Source organism: Gossypium raimondii, chromosome 10 (genome assembly GCF_025698545.1).
Source record: "Gossypium raimondii isolate GPD5lz chromosome 10, ASM2569854v1, whole genome shotgun sequence".
NCBI lineage: Eukaryota > Viridiplantae > Streptophyta > Magnoliopsida > Malvales > Malvaceae > Gossypium > Gossypium raimondii.
Window position 1 is genome coordinate 8,032,337 of NC_068574.1, and position 16,846 is coordinate 8,049,182.

Below are 16,846 nucleotides of genomic sequence, written 5' to 3' on the forward strand. Positions count from 1 at the left end.
TAGAATCAAACCAATATTTTACTTGAAAATATCAAACACTCAATTACATTGATAAAAATTACAACTTAAAATAAAATATAAACATAAAAGATAATATAAATACGATGTAAATACAAAAACACATGAATTATTAAAATTTTAATTTATTTGTTTTTATTTTTACTTTATTAGTAAATTTGTAAATGTGCATTATTTTTATTTAATATGACTTAAATTTCATCTCACGAGCAAACAACTCTTTAATTGAACTACATAAAATAAAATTCTATAAAAACAAATATTTATTAGAGGCTTTTTTCATTTTAAATTAAAACAATATATTTTAAAAATTGTTCCTTTTTAAAAAATCACCCCAAAGAAAAACCCTATTCCCTTCTGTATATATATTTCTTTTCCACCTAGACAAATGTGTCAATTCAAATAATATCTATACCACCTAATCTCACAATTATAATAATGTATAAATGTGTCAATTTTAACGCCTGGCTATTAGTTTTAGTGTTGCCCCTCAAAATCATCATTTATGAATACAAGTTGCAGAGTTATGGCAAATGAGATTGGCACAATGGCTGGTGGCCATCCAGAATTAATTCCAGCTTGCTTAAAAAGTTTCGTAACCATGAATTATTGATCCACCTTAAGAAGAGAGTAACCCGGGAATGAGAATGGTGAAAGTAATATTAATTAAAAAAACTTAATAAGCTATTTGAGTCGAGCAATAAATATCAGATAACTCACAGTCCTATCACCTTGTCTTGGATGTTATGCAGCCTTCCAAATCCCTTACATTGATCCTCTCTAGTTACTATTTAAACCAATTACCAGAAAATAATCTAGATACAATATAACCTAAAACTTTCTTCTCTTTCTTCTTGTTCAAGGTACATCAGTCTTGCCAAGAGCTAGAGTGCACATACAAAGAATGAAGAAACAGGTCTGGTATTAGGGTGCTGTAGTGGCTGCTGAATTAATATTAGTATGAAACATCTTTATCCTAAGAAGAGGGAGAATGCATCATAGATATACCTCTTTCAGGTTCAGCCTGTCAGCTCCTCCATTAAGCCCTATTGATACAAGGAAAATAATTAGAAATCAATAAGGATATACGGTCCCTTCTCCTGATACAAGTAAAGCTAACTAACTGGAAAATGCCACCCACCCGTGCAACGTATTGCTCGGCATCAGTTCGTTTGAGAAAGTGCATTGAGTGACGAGCAAAATTGGCAGATTTATCACTGAGAATTATTCCACTACCCAAATCTTCAAGCACCCTTACCTTGATGTAGGGATCTTTTGGAGGCACCATATCCTAACAAACCAAGCAGTTTAGCCATTGCAATCTAATTAACAGTGACAGATGCTTTATAATGCTTTCTGAGAGAATAAAATCTGTATGGTGGAAGACAGTCCGTTTCCTGTTTAACTACATTGCAATTACTTGCTTAAATACAGTTTAGACTTACCAGAATCTTTCATTATTGGAACAGTATCTTTGTTAGTTGTAACATCAATAACTAAATAATATTCTAAAGGGTTCCCTTTGTAAATTTTAATCAAAGGTTTGCATTGAGATACCCCAGAGCTGTAAGTTCTTACATGTAAAGTGTTTAATTCATAAGAGAGACCTTACCACATTCACATCAAGGCTCAGTTGTGACATGTATGATTTCAAAGACTTAGAATGATCTTTGAAATACTGTTCTTCTGAGTCACTGAACTTTTCTTGAATTTCACCTGGAAGTTCATGAAGCAAACCTACTTTCCATGCCAACTCTCTTATAATTTCTGCTCGGTTGTACCTGTGTAAAAAAATAGTAGGTTATGGTAAGAAACCGCATCTCAACATGTAAACTAGGGAATGACATCATAAAGTGTGAGAAACTTACACATATGCCATTAGGCAACGCTTGTTGCGAATTAGAGAAAGGTGGTGAATGAGTGCTCCATAGTGGTCTGCATTTCTAGCCGTTTGGACTTCCAGTCCCTCCTCTTGCATTTTCCTATCATAACATAAATCATGTTAAGGAGCTGAATATTTAGGCAACGGAAATTTGCTACTAAACTCTAAACCCAACCAATCTCCCCAAAATAAAAATAAGAGGCATCTCAAAGAGTGCATTGTACGTTCTGCAGTGTCAGCGTAACCAAAAACTTTAGACAGAATATCTCATTGCAATCACTTTTCAACCTCAAGAGCTGGTAAAAGTTCATATATACAACCTACTGGAATTAGTATGCATAGAATCGAGAATAAAGATAAAAGTCCACTAGTTAACACGAATGCTACATTAAAGTTTTAACTCCCATCATATCCAAGATTATTTTCTTTTTTATTTAAAGAAATTTCCAGAATATACAGAATTAAATCTATAGAAGGTGCTATGAGACACTTGGAGCATAGAGGTTAAATCAGATGCTGGTCGGTTGACTAAAGAATGGACAAGGCAGTACCACCTAAGTTCAGCGGATGTAATTACAAACTGAGGGGATTAGGAAGGACCAACAAAAACAAAAGGATAAAGAAGCAAAGTAGCAAAAGGGAATTACCTTATCAATGACTGAAGTGCATTATGATGTTCATTGCATTCTTCAATCACTCGTTCAAACAGCTCATTCTGCATGATCACATCCCATACAACAATATATAGGAAGAAAACACTCAGCATGAATAGAACTTTGACACAAACGTTAATTAAGAAAAAAAAAAGAATCCCTCTAGCTGAAGGTTCAAGAACAGCGAGTATAATGAGTTAGTGCTTGAATACCAATAAAACTGGGGGCTGGCCGGCCCAGGGAAAGGCGGACAGGCAAATCAGGAAAAGAAAAGATGGATGCATTCCAACAAAAATTGACACTTTTCAAGGAAAATTGTCTTGAAAATTGATGAATACAAGAATTCTCTCACCATTTCACGCAGCAAAAAGAAAATGTTCTCAAAATTATGCTGTTATTGACGTGCTAAAATCTTGGAATCTATACCGATCATGTGAAGAATATATCTAAAACTAAACTACTAAGAATTTTAAAGATCCAAAAACTTGATCCTCCAGAGTTAACGTCACTTTGAGAAATAAACAGCCGATTTTCAGAAATATTGTAATTTAGCCTATAACTTAAGCAAATAGTGCTATGAAAGACACCCAAATTCATGCCCATCAAGCACATTTTCTATTCAACTTTGTTCGTTCAACCCTGAAGCATTTTAAATGTACAATTAAAACTAATTTCAACAAAATAAAATGAGCAAGCCAAGAGCCTTACATTGAAAATCTTGAGATGCCCTTTTTCACCATCGGCAAACTCTTTCACCAGCTCGTACGCCTTTCTTCCGTGCATCTTTCAATTATATATTTTACCTTCAAAACCCAATTTTCTTTGAGACATTTCTCCGAACATGTAGCATAATTATTATTTTTTAATTTATATATAATAATAATAATAATAATAATAATAATAATAAAGCAAATGATTATGATTTAAGAACTACGCGAACAGAGAGAACAAAGAAACAGTAAAAAATGGGTTTATGTGAAACTGAAAAATGAAGTTTTAAATACCTATTTTGGGTGTTTGGGAGAAGAGAAAGTGAAAATAAAAATACTAAGTTTTGTTTTGTTTGGATCTGAAAGCAGGGTGGAGAATTTGGCGGGTGATGTTTTAATTTTTAAATTTAGCGCCATTGAAGGGTTTTGGGCCAAGTATTCATACTTGGATCACTGTCCCTATAGTAGGCTTTATTCTGTATAAGACTGATATAAAGTTAATTTGTTCTTTATTAAAATAAATAAATCATAAAATTGCACTTAATTTAAATGTTAATCCATAGTGTAATACTGTAATAGTAAAGGTAATGTTTTATTATCTTTATAATATTTAATTTCTTGGATATAAAGTGAACAAATATTAAACCATCATGATGAGAAAAGATAAAGTTATCACTGTAAATTAATAATTGTACAAACAATATCCTTGATAGCATTCTTTAGCTAAAGAATGGATAATTGAACATGGTGGGAGTGTTGGCCTTATGAAATTTCAAGACACAAATAAATATGAAGTTTCACCACGTGATATACATTATTAGCATGGCTATGTGATTGCTAGCATCTCATGAAAAGAGGTTACAAACAGATGGCTATGATAGTGTTCCGAGATAATGTGCACTGTTTGGTGTTAAAATCATTGTGTGAGATGTGTTTAGTTAATCAAATAAAATAGCTGGTTCAGAACATAGTTTGTCATGCAACTTTGATTAACTTTAATATGTTTTCATTAAGTTCAATCGTGATCAGGCACCTTCATTTATGCAATTGATTTCTAAGATTATCAAAATCTAAAATATTTTGGAAATTGAGGGAGATCGTTAGAACATTTTCAAGATATATATTTGTATAGTATTCCAATAGCTCCAAATGAAAGGTTATAAGTAACCAAATCAAGAGTTATTACTATTCAAAAGTGATGAGTTATGTCTTTTGTTATTGTACTTGATTATTAACAAATAGTTATATGGTTATTCAAATAATATCTAATGAATAATTATGGTGTGGATGTGGATAGTTATGTCTCTAAAAAGAGACATTAGAATTTCTATAAATAGGAGACAAATGTCATTTGCAACACATGCTAAGACACATCCAAAAAAACTCCCCATCTCCTAATATTAAAAGATTATTTTATGAAGAATTGTTACAGAAATTCTTTATAGAATTTGATACTCTTGCCTTCGCTCAATGCTCGATGGATTATTTTTGTCAGTACAAAATACAGACAGTTATTAGACTTCATATCCCTCAGATTCATTTCTCAACCATTTTTGTTAAAGTAAAAAAAACTTTAAAAAATATCAATTATTTTTATTATCGCGCACCAATAACTTCTCATATAATTCAATCATGTGACCAATGGCTTCAAGAATAACATGCCCACTAAGTAAAGAAGTTTCAACACTGGAATAATTTGGTTAGAAGCCAAATTTCAACGAATTACTCAAGCTAAGTAAAAGGACAAAAGGCCAACAAGGTCTAGTTTGTTGTCATTATCAATGAGCCCTTTCCTTTTTCCTTTTGATTATTTGATCAATCATGCACCACATATCATTAATTTTATTACAAAACATGCCTTCATTTTAATAGATAAGGAATCGCATTTTATAAAAATTTAAACTTTTGAGATTTATAATTATTTTTCAATAATATTATTTTTATGGTTTAATCGTCACATCCTACACTTTTATATTTGATTTTATATGTTTAAATTTTTAAATTTATTTCATATCATATTTTTATGTAACATCATTCAAAATATATCATTATTTTACAAATTAAATCATATTTAAATTATTTATATAATATTTTAAAACTATGTATTGTAAATTAAAACTTCTTGCTTGTCAATTTTAATTTTTTTATTCTTAATGGTCAATAAATCTAGCACAATAAGTCTGGGATGAAGACAAAAAAAATTATGCAAAGACCAAATAAAATTAAAAAGGGTTAAATATAAAATTAGTACCCAAATTTGTCCACTTCTCTCATATTGATACATATGATTTTTTTTGTCCCAGATTGGTATCTGAACTGTTTTCCATCCACTAATTTGGTACCGGAGCCTAACGGCGTTAAGATATTGCTGGCCACTCACGCACCACCACGTGTCACACTCCCAATACCCTTTTGACCCGTGTTGACCCGACTCATTTGAAAAAAAAAAGAATTAAAAACATCATTTATTAAAATAACAAAAAAAACAACTAAATGTTTTCCATCAGTTACTGAATCAATTGGAACAAAAATCTTTTCGATTGTTTAAGAAACCTTTTGGATTATCCTTGAACATAAAAAAGCCATATTTGATTTTATTTTATTGACATTGAATCCTTTCACTAGTCCCGTTTCCGTCCTTTAATATTTGTGCGAGAAAGCTTTTCGGTTCCATCTTTCAGTTATCTAAGAAACCCTTTCGATTACCCAACCATCTGAAAAATTCTTCACCATCTCACTGAAAGAAACATTGTTTCATCACCGATTAGTCAGCCTTTTCGATTAAGATTGTCCTATTTTCATCATTGATTACAGGTATTTGACTTAACCTTTCTGGATTTTTTTTGGATTACTTTTTTACCCATATAGAACGCATTTTTCATCATCGATGTGCTTTTTATTGTGTGTTTTTTTTAAAATAGAAACTTTTTGTTTTTGACTTATTCTCAGAAAGTGGCAATTTTTTTATTGGGAATGTTCGGTTTTCTGGTTTAAAGAATATTTAACATTTTTTTCTTATTATAACTGTTTTAGATATTTTATTGACAACTTTTTGTTTTTGTTTTTGTTTAGATGTTTTATTCGTATTATAACTAATTTCTAATTTTTGTTTTCCGTTGGCATTCATGTGTATGCAAAGAAGTCCATACTGAAGCAAATTTTTTTTGAAGGTTAAACCGATTGAGGCTGAAAGGTCAGTCTGTTATGTATGTATATTATGTATGTTATGCATATTACTTTTTATGTATGTTTGTTATGTATGTATATTATGTATGATATGCATATTACTGTCTATGTATGTCAGTTATGTATGTATATTATCATGTATGTATATTACAGTTTATATTATGTATGTGCAGTGTTTTATTATATCTTGGGATAAATTTGTGGTGCATATACACTTGGTTGGAACTTTTGTCACAAACCCTTGTGTAGCCTATGTAGGAGGGGAAGCGCTGCAATGGGATTTTGACCTAGGTTTCTTGTGTTCTTACACTTTGTGTGAGATGGTATTGGAAGCTAGGTATAGAGCTATGAGGAAATTTGTATATTATGAGGGCGGGATAGATTTTAGTAAGGGACTTAGTGTTTGTTATGATAATTCATCATTCATAGCAATGATTAGTCATAGTAGAAAAATAGGGTCATCATTCATAGCAATGATTAGTCATAGTAGAAAAATAGGGTCCATACATGTATATGTTGAACACGAGGTAGATACACCTAATGTTGTTGATGATACCATGTTGCTGCCTACCTCTAGAGAAAGAGAAGTAAATATTAGGGTTGGGAAACCAAATTGTAATGATGAATTAAGTTTTAATGAGAGAGTTAATGATGGGGCTGGGGAACCATTTACCGAGTTAAGTGGGGAATTTAATATGGGGCCAGAGTTGGGTGAAAGTATTGATGCATGTGCTGAAAGTGGGGAAAGTTCTAAAAGTAGTGGGACCATTGATGCAGACAACTTATTGGGCAGTGAAGGGGTTTTAGGGGCAGAATCCGAGGATTAAGGTTTAGTATAGAAAATATAAACGCAAGAAAAAGAACCAAAGAGAATGAGCAAATAGGGTTAACAGTGAGGATCCGAATGCAGGTGAAGGTAGTGAAAAGGGAGAGAAAAATGGTGAGGTTTCAGATCCATTATGTGGGGGAAATGATTATGTCGATTCATCGAATTTGGGGTCTTATGGAAGTGATTCAGATGGTGAGGTAGCTTGTAGAAGAAACTGACATGTATGTTTCGATCCTAATAACTCAATCCCACATTTAGAGCTCGGTATGATGTTTAAAAGATTAGAAGAATTCAAAAGATTAGAAGAATTCAAGACTGCTTTAGCAAAGTATGTAGTAAAAAAAAAGGTTTGATATTATTTATCTTAGGAATGAAAATGAGAGGACTATTATCTACAGTAACATATATTCTAAAAGGGCGCCCATCTTCCCTACAACTAGCCTTAGTCCTCTCATTTTCAAAGATAAAAACTTTTATAGAAACCCATGGGTGCTCAATAACTTTTAAGAGCACCCGTGGGTTTCTATAAAAGTTTTTAAGTAAAATCAAAGTAATTCCAAAGCTGAAGTTAACTGAGATGCAGAAACTAGCCAAGGAAGAGTTGAAAGTCAATCTGAGTAGGGGACATGTAGCAGATCAATGGAAGGGTAAGCTATGATATCTGGATATGACTATACAAATGCACTTAGAAAGGCAGATTGGTGTATGAAATCTGGATAGTCCAAACCAAAATCAGGGACATTGGTCCTATCTATCAACCAATGTGCCAAACAATGAGAAACACTAGTGGCTAATTTATGGTCCTATCTATCAACCAATGTGCCAAACAATGAGAAACACTAGTGGCTAATTTATAGGTAGAAGAGAAACTAACATCAACAAACGACTCACAAAAACCTAAGGCATCCATAACAATACAACCATAGAAAGATAAATCTAAAGCACGATCATTAAACTTGTTTATAATAAAAGTTCAATTTGACTTTATAACATCTCTAGAAAAACTTTTTTCAATGGCCTTTTGAGCAACACAAGACAAAGTAAGAGCCTAGCCAAAGGAGCATCAAAAGCATTACCAATCATGCTAGTGAAGCTGACAAGCACTATCCCCTCATGGTTGCAAAAAATGGCACCACAAGTAGCAATTCTCGACTCCACATTCATGCCAAGTCAACATTGATTTTGACAACATCTTCACAAGCTAGAATCCATCAAGCAACGATCGAATGTTTAGGTAACATCAGTGCGAACAAAAGGTTATGCACCATAAAGTTATGGTGAAATGGTTTAAGCACGTAAAACCACATCAGACATCACGTCCCTGGATCACAGTCATATTCCTAGCCTCCCACAGTTGCCAAAAGAGCACTAGAAAGCTAGTAAACGCTTTTACATCCTCATCATAGTCAACTCTATCCAATTGATCACACTGCAAAGGACAATGAAAGCAAATCATTATTAATACTACAAAGGGTCAGAGCATCTCTCAATACAGAACAATCTCTAGAGCATGCAAAACATCCTCCTTGGGCACCCCACACCTAGAGCACCTAAGGCCTGCTCCAATAATAAACATGACACATCTTTCAGCCGTATGGTGAATTCTATGGCCAAGTCTCCATCCAAAAAGTCGAATCTTGGAAAGAGTTCCCAACCTCCAAATTTCCTTCCAAAAAACCTTATGGAGGGCCATCCCTAGGGAATTTAGGAGCAATCAATTATAGCCCAGTTTAGTGGAATAGACATTATTCAGTGCATGTCCCCATGCCAAAACATCACCAGTTAAGGCATCTCTTGTAGGAAGCTAGGCAATCTGGTTGGCTATATCATCATCCTATAGAGACTAAATCAAAGGAAAATTCAATTGATAGGGTAATAAGAGGAATTTTCGAACCCACTAAGATTGGTGACATCCTCAGAGATCACAATGGTTCGTGGTTAATTATCTTCTCAAAATATATTAGTGTATCAAATCTAGCTTATGCAGAGGTGCTTGCTAAAAAGGAAGTCTACTTTACATTATTTATTTAAAAGTGGGTTGCCTTTCACAAGTTGTTGAGAATTAGTCTTCCCCAGCTAGAGCGTCTAACACATTCAAAGATATGACTATGGCATGCCATAGATTTGGTGAAGGCAACTAGTGGATGATAAAACTGACTCCAAGAGAAGACAATGATGTTTTTAGTAGACTAGCTAAGGTTGGGATTAAAAGAGGTTCGAATATGTTAAGTGTATGTGGTTAATGTGTGTTTCTTTTCTTATGTTGTTGGTTTTATGATATTGATATAATATTGCCTGGGGCTTTTGTATTGAAAGTCAATTATGGGATGCAAATGACAATACGTTTGTATGTTTGTACCTCTACTTTAGTTTGTCTTAATGAAATTTTACCTTTTAAAAAAAAGGAAAAGCATATAAACTAAAATTATCAAATTGAAGAATAAATACAAAATTTATAAATTAAGTATTGTATGAGACTAATAGTAGAACTAGACCTAACGAAATTAATTACTATTGTTTAGGTCAAAATAGAAATTTAAAATTTAAAAAAGTATAGAAAGTAAAATTGGCCAAATTAGATTATAGGAAATAAATTTACAATTTACACATAAAACATGGACTAATAACAAAATCATCTTCCCTTTTTATTTTTGTATTTTTGTCCCGTTTATAAAAATATATATTGATTTTAGAGGATGGATGAAAGTGTGGCCTATAAAATTAGGTATTTTTGTAACACCCTTTACTCGATCTTGTAATATATCCGAATAAGGAATGTTACATTAAAAGTTTTCACAACATTCAGGCATTTAATTTACTATTATTGAACTCGATTTCAACATTTGAAATTCAATTTTGTCTTTGATATCAAATTTTATACATATATCTACCATCCATGCTTATTTCATAGCCTTAAGATTTAATTTAAATTATTCTTACTAATTCATCACAAATTTATATACACAACTCAAACAAATATTCCAAATCACATACAAATCATAATCATTCTAACTTACAAATTTCAATAATTTGTTATCGTGTTTGATGGGACAGGTTATGTCCCTTGTTTTGTGTTCACTTGGGTATTAATGGAGGCCAACTGTTTTATTAAAAAATAATAATAAACTTACCAATTTCAAATTTCTATTATTTAATTTAGTGTATATTTATTTACCAAATATTTCATGGAATCAAGTATATAAGTATTATATCCATATTTATACTTAAATGTTTCAAAATTTACAAAACGATCCCAATGCTTAAGATTTTACAATCTTTTACAAAATAGTCCCTAAAATTCAAATTTTGTAATTTTTATGATTTAGTCTCTAAAATCCCAAATTTAAAAATTTTATGATTCTATCCCTAAAAATCCTATTTCTTATTTTACAATTCAATCTTTCAAACTCAAGCTTTGTCAAAATTGAGCACTTTATTCATGAAATTTGCAATTCTTTACATATATCAATCCTCTCAAATCTATTTAATATAATTAATCAAACTTCAAATCATCCTTGATTTACTAAATATTCTATTTAAGTTCCAATTTTCCTTATTCCAAATAATCATAATATATTCTTTTCATACAATAATAATTTCTCTGAATAATATAACCATTCGTGATACTTAATAAATTTAACAACCATGCTTATTCTAAATTACTAACATAAAATCATCCATCATTCTTTCCATACTTTTAACACAGTATTTCCATTAATAATAACGTACAAATTAAATCCACAAATATACATCAAATTATACACTTGAGCTGTTACATAATAATAATTTAAACAACTTACCTTAATTTCTTCACGTACCCATGCTTTTTCCACTTCTAACATCCATCCATAGTTGATTTCCAATTATAAATAGCACTTGCTTTTTTTTTGGATTTAAAATCTTACTTTATTTTCATAGAATTTTTAAAAAAATTTAGGATAAAAATATTTTTAATAAGAAAGGACCAAATTGAATAAAATAAAATAATGATCTCTTCTTTTATATAAGGAAGAGAATGATTTTCTTCTATCTCCTAGATATTTATTTTATTTTATTTATTTATCACTTATCATTTAATCAATTAAACTAATAGTTATGATATAATAATTAAACTTTAATTCAATGACTCGTATTTGTCTTTCATTTTAATTAAATATTCAAAACAGTTTTTATAGTAAAAGATCAAAATGCACTTTTAACTATTTTAAATTTTAAACATAAGGGTAAATTCGTCATCTCACCTTTTTATAAAAATAATTTTTTTGTAACATAACCTACAATTTTTTCTTTTTCTTTCAATTTCATCCATTTATTTTGTCAACCAATAAAAATTCAACAAATTTCAGTCTAACCACTACTCCTTTTCACCATGCATGGAGGCCTAGCAGAGTTAACATTATGTCCTTTGATAATATCTAACCATGGTAAAATTGCAAATTAGGTCTCTTTTCTATAAATTTATAAAATTACACTTTAATCCTTAAACTTTTCATTTTATTTAATTTAGTCCATGCCTCGATTTTCCAATTCCACATATCAATATATTTCCTTGTCACATCCATAAAAACATTTATTCAATCACACCTTTTCTTCATATGATAATTTTACACTTTTAGTCCTCAAATTTTCACAGTGCTCGGTTTAATCCTTACTCAAAATTTTAATTTATTAATAACTCTTACTTTCTCATAAATTTTATTATTAATGACATCGAGATTTTTGGGTGTTACAATTTTCTTCACTTATAGTTTAGTTCATACAATGATCTTTAAGTAATAGCTTTAATAGATATCAAATTTTGCCAATGAAACATTAGCTTAATAGCAAAGTTGAGGCCATAAAAATTTTAAAGTTTTAGGTTCAAGTCTTACATGATGTAAATGAGTGAATTTTCTTAATTAGTAACAATTAGTTAATCAATGTAAAAACATAATAGATATCTACAATGTATATTCAAATTTGGACTTCATTTAAAAAAAGAAAAAGAAAAAAGAGGAGGCTTTTATTGAGCTTGACCATGATACAAGTGTTGGAAGAAAGGTAAGCAAATGAACTGGCTGGACATGGACCCCCTCTTATTCATCCCCCCACCCTCCCAAGGTCAATCCATTCCCACCTCTTTTCTAACTTGCTTATTTTTGTTACCACCTTATTTATTTCTACTTCTATCTCCTTCAATATTTTCAACATGGCAGTTGCTGACTTTTGACCATCTATAATGTATGATAAAATAACACTGATATTCTTCTAGTTAAAAAATGTATTTTTTTTATAAGAATGTAAATGGGACATTGATCTCAGCAAAAATTTTCATACTTTTCTCCTCCCTTAAAGCAGCTTAAAAGATTTGTAAAACATAAACTATTGGTGGCCTAACACCTCCATCACCTTCAAACGTCATTGCCTCTTTTTATCTTTTACTTCTCTCATTTACAACTTTGGTTATACAAAAAAAGGTTGTGGATTTTTTAGATCCAACTGCGGGGTGTCGGCGGTAGGAAGAGGCAAGAGTAGCCATAGTTTTGTAGTTTATACTTTAGATGAGGTTTAGTGTTTTCTTTAACAATCATCACTAAATTTATTGTTATCAGAATTGAAAAAAGAAGAAGAAGAAGAAGAAGGCGGTGTGGTGGAGTCATCCAAAAAATTGAAACATAATTGGTTGATTTGTTGTTTACTTTACCCAATATTTTAAAATTATTTTTGGATAAATTATTTAAATAAAATAAATACTTTTATATAGTACATATAATAATTTGTATTAAAATATTTAAAATGAAATTTTCAAGTAAAAATTATCCCTTTTTTCCCAAAATAAATTACCTACACATAAATTTTAATTATTTATGTAAAACAACATACTAAATTTTTGGTTAAAATATGCTATAAATTTTGTATTTTTAAGAAATTAGAATTCAATCCCTATACTATTATTTTATGAAATTTAGTCCTCTAGTTTTAAAATTTTAAAATTCAGTCCAACTGTTAAAATTTTACTATATATATATATATATATATATATATATATATATATATATATATATATATATCATTTGATATTTTCTTAAATATTGAATAAATACATGAAAGTTAATAGTAAAAAAAATATGTAGTCGACAATGCTAATATAAGTTTGTCTCCTTAAGTCGTATTTCGGATCCGCCATTACTTCATAGCCATGTAATTAAAAAATGATTTGTACTTAACTTGAATTTTACAAAAAAAATAGTGTTAATAGTTAGACCCAATTTTGAAATTTGAAAAGTAGAAGGACTAAATTACATGTAATACAAGTACATGGACTAAATTCCTAATTTTAAAAAGTATAAGGACTTGTGGCACATTTTAACCTAAATTTTAGAATCAGTATAAAATTATGTTACTTGTGGCAATGTACTTTTTTATTGTACAAACATTTTAAAAATTGTCATGTGTCTCTTATTTTTAAAATATTTATTTATTTTAATATTTTATTATATCCTTATAGGACACTTGTCAACCCCTAACCCTATTTGTGGAATTTAAAACTCCATTAACAGTGTACATTATCCTACAAATTAAATTAAAATTTAAAACTTAATTAAGAAGTAAAAAGTAATTTAAATTTAAAATCAAAATACATTATTCCCACGTAACATTTATCACTACCAAATTAAATATTTATTTAAATAAAGGGAAATTATTTGGTACACTATCAGTAGAGTTTTTAAACTTTGCAAGTAGGGTTAAGGGATTAACAAATGTCCTATAGAAGTATAGTAAAATATTTAAAAAAATATTTAAAATAAAGACACACATATCTTTTTTTTAAGGTTGATTGTGGAATAAAAAAGTACACTCTGAGTTAAGGATGACAATGGAGCGAGGCAGGGGTGGATGTGGCAAAATCCACCACCGCTCCATAATTGGTACACTTTGCTCCACCATTTGTCCTGTTCCACTGTGGATGTATAATTTTGAAATTCACTACCACCTCCATAGATGTGGGATGCATCCATCTTGGTTCGCTTCAATTTAATTTTTACTATTTTTTAACATTTTTAAAGTCAAATAAATATTTAAACATAATTCTTCCAAAAAATTTGAACATAAAACATATGATTTTTTTATAATACATTATTACCCTTTTAATACTCATATATATATATAAGAATAAAATGGTAATTTTATATAATGAAGTGGGGCAAGGTGGGGTAAGCAATTACCATAACTAGGGGTGTAGCTAAGGGGGGTTAGTAGGGTCTGGCCTCACTAAAATGAAAAATTTTTATTTAGGCCCTTTAAAATTTATAAAATTTTAAATTAGTAAAAGTAAAATTACACTTTGGCTGCCCTAAAAATGATAAAAATTTGATTTAGTCCTGTAAAAATTATAAAGATATAGGCTATTAAAATGGTAAAATTACATTTTTATTATCGTAAAAATTATATTAATTTTGCCCCCAATAAAATTTTTTTTTGGCTTCGCCCCTAACCATAACCATTCTATCCCACCACATCTACTTTTCAAAAAAAAAAAAAAAACATTCATTCCATAGGAAGCGAACCGATTTAAAAACCGGGAGATAATTTAAGTTTGATCATCCTTAGCATGACCTTAAACTCAAATATAGAAAAACCAATAATCATCATAAGTCACTTGTTTTATTTTCTTTTCGTTTGAAATTATTAATAAAAACAATAATCAAAATTATGAGGTAATGATAATTTTGGTTTCATTTTTTACTACAGAAGTTAACAACAACAACAACAACAACAATCAAGTGATATGAGCCTTATCCACATCTAAATTATTAAATATATAATAAAATTGATTTGCACAATCCATTCTGACAGCCTTTAAAATCATTATCCACATTTGGTTCCTCTTTATTTTCTACAAATGCATTCTTTCACTCTTTTTTAATCCTTTTAATTTTATGGTATTATTAAGATTATTTCAATACCCAAGCTAATTTCAAATTATATACTAAAGAGTTTTAAATCATTTTATAGCCCATGATTTCTTCTATTTTAGTTCCTGATCTGTACTTACTACTTTTTGAAAAAATATTTTTAATTTAAATATTGTATTTCTAGAACAAACAAGTAAATAAATAAATGTAAAGGAGAAATTTATATTTCTTTCATATAATTGAATAAATAAATTTAGGGTAAACTACACTGTTCCTAAATTTTGTTTAAAATTACGTTCGATCATACAACTTTCAAAAATTACATAATAGTCATTAATATTATCAAATTATTATATTTTTTCACTTGACTATTAACTTCCATTAAAAAATATATCATTGCACCGTTAATAGCTAATTTGGCCTCTAAGCTATAGTTAAAAAACATTCTGATATTTTTAAAATTTCTTAATAATAATTGTAAACAAATAAATATACATCTTTAAAATAAATAAAATCTAGTATAAAAATCAATTGCAGCAAGGAAAAAACTAAGAATTTTGTAGTTAATTTTTCCACATCCAATGCCACAAAAATAAGAGTCTTTGATTCTTGAGACAAAATCAATCTATTAACTAGACTTACAAAAAAGAAATGATTGGTTCAGAAAAGAAGTAGGGTACTTTGTATTATAAATTAAAAGAAAAAATCTCAAATTTCAAAAAATTTAAACTTACCAAAAAAAACCCCAAACAATGTCATAGAACATTTTCCCACTTGCCCTATTCTTTTTTAATCTTTTCTTCTTTTTTTTTTTCATAATTATTAGGAAAATTAGACAGGCAGGCCATTGGCGGTAGAAGTTTTTACGATTCTTATAACACTCCAAACCCGACCTAGACATTATGGTCAGATTATAAATGTTACAATACTATCCAAAAATTTGATCATTCAATTTCAAACAAATTCTTCTTTAAAACTTTTCAACTTTGATAAAAAGTGTTTATCACAATAACGTATAGGTGTGTTTTGAAATATCAGCTTATAAAATTAGTTTATTGAAACCATTTTGCCTTAATTCCTTATTTTGTAAAACACCATGTTCCCATTAAATATTTCCAGCGGAAAATCTCCTAGAGCTATTATTTTGGAAAATCATTTAATTTAATAATTTGTCCAATTGATTAGGTTATCATTAATCATGCCAACTTTGGTAAAAACGATCAACTAATAAATTTTTAGCAAAACCCAAAGTAAACGTCCGGAAAAACAAATAGTTAAAAGTCCGTAATCTCTGAAATAAAGTTTCAAAACAAAATTAAAGTTCAAATGACCAAATCGAGATCCGAGATCACTGCCAAATCTTAAGTCTAAGGGTTACCTAAAAAATTGTAAATTAACAGAGTGAGCTAAGGTGCCCAGTGTGTGCCTTAGCCCACAACAAAATTCATATGAGATCAGGCTTATAGCAATTATCAGAATAACATATCAGAATGTCCATATACTCATAATTATATGACAAAACAGAACATAATAATCCTACCCCCATCCGCTACACACCAACTCCATCCAACCAATCACACCAAATAAGACTATATGAGCCCATCCATCCGTCACACCATATTGTGGTCATATGCTACTTAGAAAATTTGTAGTTGAGCTGCCAGATAGATATT

The 16,846-nt window shown here is 29.8% G+C and overlaps 1 protein-coding gene across 2 annotated transcripts; it reads right to left on the reverse strand.

Annotated features, from left to right (window-relative positions):
• Nucleotides 1–660: 660 nt before the first annotated feature.
• On the reverse strand, nucleotides 661–3,713 carry LOC105778665 (uncharacterized). Of its 2 annotated transcripts, XM_012602417.2 has the most exons (8): nucleotides 3,558–3,713; nucleotides 3,262–3,356; nucleotides 2,548–2,615; nucleotides 1,887–2,000; nucleotides 1,631–1,799; nucleotides 1,160–1,309; nucleotides 1,027–1,064; nucleotides 661–902 (listed from the first exon to the last, which is right to left on the reverse strand). In XM_012602417.2, the coding sequence occupies exons 2-7, from the start codon at nucleotides 3,334–3,336 to the stop codon at nucleotides 1,038–1,040; spliced, it is 603 nt and encodes a 200-aa protein (XP_012457871.1). In that variant the 5' UTR covers nucleotides 3,337–3,356; nucleotides 3,558–3,713; the 3' UTR covers nucleotides 661–902; nucleotides 1,027–1,037. The 2 variants fall into 2 exon arrangements, with proteins under 2 accessions (XP_012457871.1, XP_012457870.1); XM_012602416.2 differs by lacking the exon at nucleotides 3,558–3,713 and having other exon boundaries at nucleotides 3,262–3,527.
• Nucleotides 3,714–16,846: the final 13,133 nt, after the last annotated feature.

Bases quoted from the DNA above. Each gene is read 5' to 3' on its own strand.
- LOC105778665 (XM_012602417.2), bottom strand. From the start codon at position 3,336: ATGCACGGAAGAAAGGCGTACGAGCTGGTGAAAGAGTTTGCCGATGGT. The intron at 2,616-3,261 runs GTAAGGCTCTTG...GTGATCATGCAG, and splicing joins GGCATCTCAAGATTTTCAAT to AATGAGCTGTTTGAACGAGT. The intron at 1,800-1,886 runs GTAAGTTTCTCA...TTTTTTACACAG, and splicing joins CGTTGCCTAATGGCATATGT to GTACAACCGAGCAGAAATTA.